This window comes from Rosa rugosa, chromosome 5 (genome assembly GCF_958449725.1).
Source record: "Rosa rugosa chromosome 5, drRosRugo1.1, whole genome shotgun sequence".
Taxonomy (NCBI): domain Eukaryota; kingdom Viridiplantae; phylum Streptophyta; class Magnoliopsida; order Rosales; family Rosaceae; genus Rosa; species Rosa rugosa.
The window spans coordinates 47935724-47939820 of NC_084824.1; the positions used below are offsets into that span (position 1 = coordinate 47935724).

The 4097-nt window shown below is 38.9% G+C and overlaps 1 protein-coding gene across 1 annotated transcript; it reads left to right on the forward strand.

Moving 5' to 3' along the window:
* The first annotated feature begins 843 nt into the window (after positions 1-843).
* LOC133709267 (pentatricopeptide repeat-containing protein At4g02750-like) lies at positions 844-3787 on the forward strand. Its single transcript, XM_062134943.1, has one exon. The coding sequence runs from the start codon at positions 1050-1052 to the stop codon at positions 3090-3092; it is 2043 nt and encodes a 680-aa protein (XP_061990927.1). The 5' UTR covers positions 844-1049; the 3' UTR covers positions 3093-3787.
* The last annotated feature ends 310 nt before the right edge of the window (positions 3788-4097 follow it).

A 4097-nucleotide genomic window follows, 5' to 3' on the forward strand; every position in this document is an offset into this window, starting at 1 on the left:
GGGCTACTTTTTTTTTTTTTTTAGCAAAAGAAAAAATGCAGACTTGTTTACCTAAAGAACAATTTTTGAAGGACATTAAGGGACTAGTGAATCTGATGACTAAATACGTGTACAGTTTAAATTGTTATTTTTCTCAGCCCCTTAAAATTGTCCCTTGAATAAGTTGGACCGAGAAAAATGGTATTTAAAATCGAATCTATGATCCCACATCTATGCGTATGTATCTTTCAATAAGAGATTATATTGACTTTTATTAAGTGCATAAAAGCATCTGCAATGGGAGTAATTTTATATACACCCCTCTTTCTACTTAATTCACATCCCCATTTAACTTTCTTCTATAAAACTTCTATTTTTCCTTGTTCAAAAATCAATATACACCTCTATAGCCAACACCTCCTCCACCATTTCCATCACGGCTCTACCTCCTTATCACATTTTTTGGTGGTATTCCATTAAAACAACACACAACCACACCCTCCTTGTCCTCGTGGTTTTGGTTAGAGAGAGTGAGAGAGGGGTCGGTTTAGCCAGAGAGGGAGTGTGACATACATGTATGTACTATAGAAGTTTTGCCTTTTTTATGAAATAAATGTTTTGTCTAAAGAAAAGATTAGATGTAATTGAAGAGATCTAAACAACATGTTAATTTAAGCAAGTAGGCTAACTATGAAGAGCGCTGCAGATGAGCTCTGGCTTGTAGGTTATTCTAGGTTACTTAGAGTAACCTACATATGGAGGTTACATGTTCAATTCTCACCATCATCATGAAGATGAGATTGAAAATTATCGTTTCTCTTAAGGAAAAAAAAAATATAGTGAGCCGTGCAAATTTTAAACTCACCAGTTTTAACTAGGCTTGGAAAATCATGAGTGCAAAATGTATGATATCTCTAATCATTTATGGAGAGTAAAATTCACACTCCCCCCTTTTTGTAAACCACTCTCGTTTTCTCTTTTATTCATTAAATTTAGCCAAAACGCTCTATCTATTTGATGTTCCTGGCGACCCGCCTAGTCCGTTAAAAGTGTTAAACGCATGGAGTAGCATGCTCTACTTCTCATGCTCCATTTCTAAGCTGAAGCTTAGTCGACTCCTCTCTCTAAGCCTCACCAAATCCCTGTGTACTGCAGCTGCAACCTCTTTCTTTCAAACCCAGAATCTAAAGCCCCTCAACTCCAAAATCTCAACCTACATGCGCAATGGGTTTGTCGAAGAAGCCCAGAAGCTGTTCGACGAAATGCCTCACAGAAACACTGTCACCTGGAACGCCATGATTCGTGGGTACTTTCTAAACGGGAAGTTCCATGATGCGGTCAGTTTGTTTAATCGGATGACGGAGCGGGATGTCTTCTCGTATAACACGGTGATTGCCGGGTTGATGCAATGTGGGGATGTGGAGGGCGCTAGGCGAGTCTTTGACGGGATGGTTTTCCGAGACGTTGTGACTTGGAATTCAATGATTTCCGGGTATATTCGTAATGACAGGATTGGTGGAGCGTTGCAAGTGTTTGATGGGATGCAGGTGAAGGATGTGGTTTCTTGGAATTTGGTTGTTGGGGGACTTGTGAAGTATGGGGAGATTGATTTGGCTGAGGAGTATTTTAAGAAGATGAGCATTCGAGATTGTGCTTCCTGGACTATAATGATTTCGGTGTTTGCTAATGCAGGACGGATTGTTGAAGCTCGAGAGCTCTTTGATGACATGCCTCTGAGGGATGTTCAGGCTTGGAATGCGATGATAGTTGGGTATATAGAAAATGGGTGTTTTGAACTTGCAGAGGGGTTGTTTCAGAAGATGCCTGAGCGGGATTTTGAATCTTGGACTCAAATGGTAGATGGGTTGGTCGAGGCCCAAAGAGTTAATGATGCCTTGAAGCTATTCATGGAGATGCCTGAGAAATGTCCCAAAACATGGAACTCGATCCTTTTGAAATTAATAAGAAATGAGCTCACTAGAGAAGCTCATGCTTGTCTTGAGAAGACGCCTTACAGAGATGTCATATCATGGACAAATTTGATTGTTGGATATTTTGGAATCAGAGAGGTTGGCGTCGCAATTAAACTTTTTGAGTCCATGCCTACTCGAGATACAACTGCATGGAATGCCACGATATTTGGATTAAATGAAAACGATCGTGGTGAAGAAGGTTTGAAGCTTTTCATGAGAATGAAAGAATCAGGGCCATCACCAGACAAAGCTACATTTACTAGTGTTTTGACAATCTGTTCAGACTTACCAACCTTACACCTAGGTAGACAAACTCATGCACATATAGTAAAAGCAGGATTTGGTGACATTGTTTCAGTTTCCAATGCTATGGTTACCATGTATGCAAGATGTGGGAACATGGATTCTGCTTTACTGGAATTCTCGTCCATGCCTAGCCGTGATGTCATCTCTTGGAATTCTATAATATGTGGATATGCACATCATGGGAATGGTGATGTAGCTTTGGAGATGTTCGAACGCATGAGATCAGCAGATGTTCATCCAAATCCTATAACATTTGTCAATGTTCTATCCGCTTGTAGCCATTCAGGGTTGGTCAGTCAAGGTAAATACTACTTTGACATGATGAGATACACGTATTTTCTTCAACCTACAACTGAGCATTATACATGTATAGTAGATTTATTCGGTAGATTTGGGCTTATAGATGAGGCAATGAGTTTTCTAGATCAAATGAAAGCAGATGGATTTGAAATTCCTGCTAGTGTATGGGGGGCATTACTTGGAGCATGTAGAATCCACAAGAAAATTGAGGTGGGTGAGATTGCTGGAGAGAGGGTTCTGGAAATAGAGCCTGGCAACTCCGGTGTATATTTGATTTTGGCAGAAATGTATTTGAGTAATGGAAGAAGAGAAGATGCTGGGCGGATTAAGGCAAGGATGAAAGAGAAAGGAGTCAAGAAGCAACCGGGGTGCAGTTGGATCGAGGTAAACAACATTGGGAATGTATTTCTTTCAGGGGACAAATCCCACCCCAAATTTAGGAAGATCTGTTATGTGTTAGAATTACTGTATATAGAGATTGAGACTCAGTTTCCAAAACCTGCTGCATTGCTTCAACAAGTACAAGTTCCATAGAATATATATCTTGGCTGACGTTTTGTTACTCAAAGCTTTGTTTGGTGCTCTGTTGATTTGTACTCTTCATATAATCATCAGACTCAGATTGCAATGGATGTTAAGTCATTATGAATTGTTGTTGATAGTCAACTGAGTTCAAGTTTATGAACAATTTTCCAAGCCATTAGAGGATATATGTTGAAGCAGATGATGTAACTTGTAAGCCTTTGATTTTGTACAAGACGAAGAAGCAGTAGCCTATCAGATATGGGTTTGTGTATGCATTGGCAGTGGCCAGAAGCTGCCAACCTCGCATCTAATCACAATAGAAGCGCAAGGGAGAGAGAGGAATTGTCCATAGATTGTTGGAGAAGGAGTTTTCAGCAAGCCCCCTGTTGATGTGATCAACCATTTATTGAACTATCCATAGTTCTTTAGCCAAAATGATATCCATATATCAAATTGATTTCGATGCTAAAATCTGATGTCTCTGGGAAGAGCTAAACAGGTATAAAGAAGGGAGGTGATTCCTGGCTCTTATATATGCTCTGTAGCTTGACCTTTTACCAAGGAAGATGTCGGTGTATTTTCTGGTTTGACAATAGATGTCGAATTAGAGTACAAGGGTATCTATAATCAACCAGTTCAAGGTTCTGAATTTTTTTACCATAGTACATATGAATATTAACAAAGATGAAGAAGCATCCAATTCATCCTCTGTAAGCTTGGTTAAGATAAATCGCATATGTGCTTTCATTTATAAAAGGTGCCTTCCGTATCAGCCTAGTTCACTCAACATATATGTACCATCAAATTTACAGAATTAAACAAAGTCTAAATTACATCAACTAAACGTAGCACAAGTTAATTTACTATTGCAAGAGACTGGATATTTGTATAGAATCATATATCTGAACTTTGATAATTTTTCCCATCAGTATAAAACATTTAATGAAGTGAAAAAAAAAAAAACCCCCAATTCCACATTTCCACCATAAAGATAGGAAAGCAAGTCTCAATACC

Bases quoted from the DNA above. Each gene is read 5' to 3' on its own strand.
- LOC133709267 (XM_062134943.1), top strand. From the start codon at position 1,050: ATGCTCTACTTCTCATGCTCCATTTCTAAGCTGAAGCTTAGTCGACTC.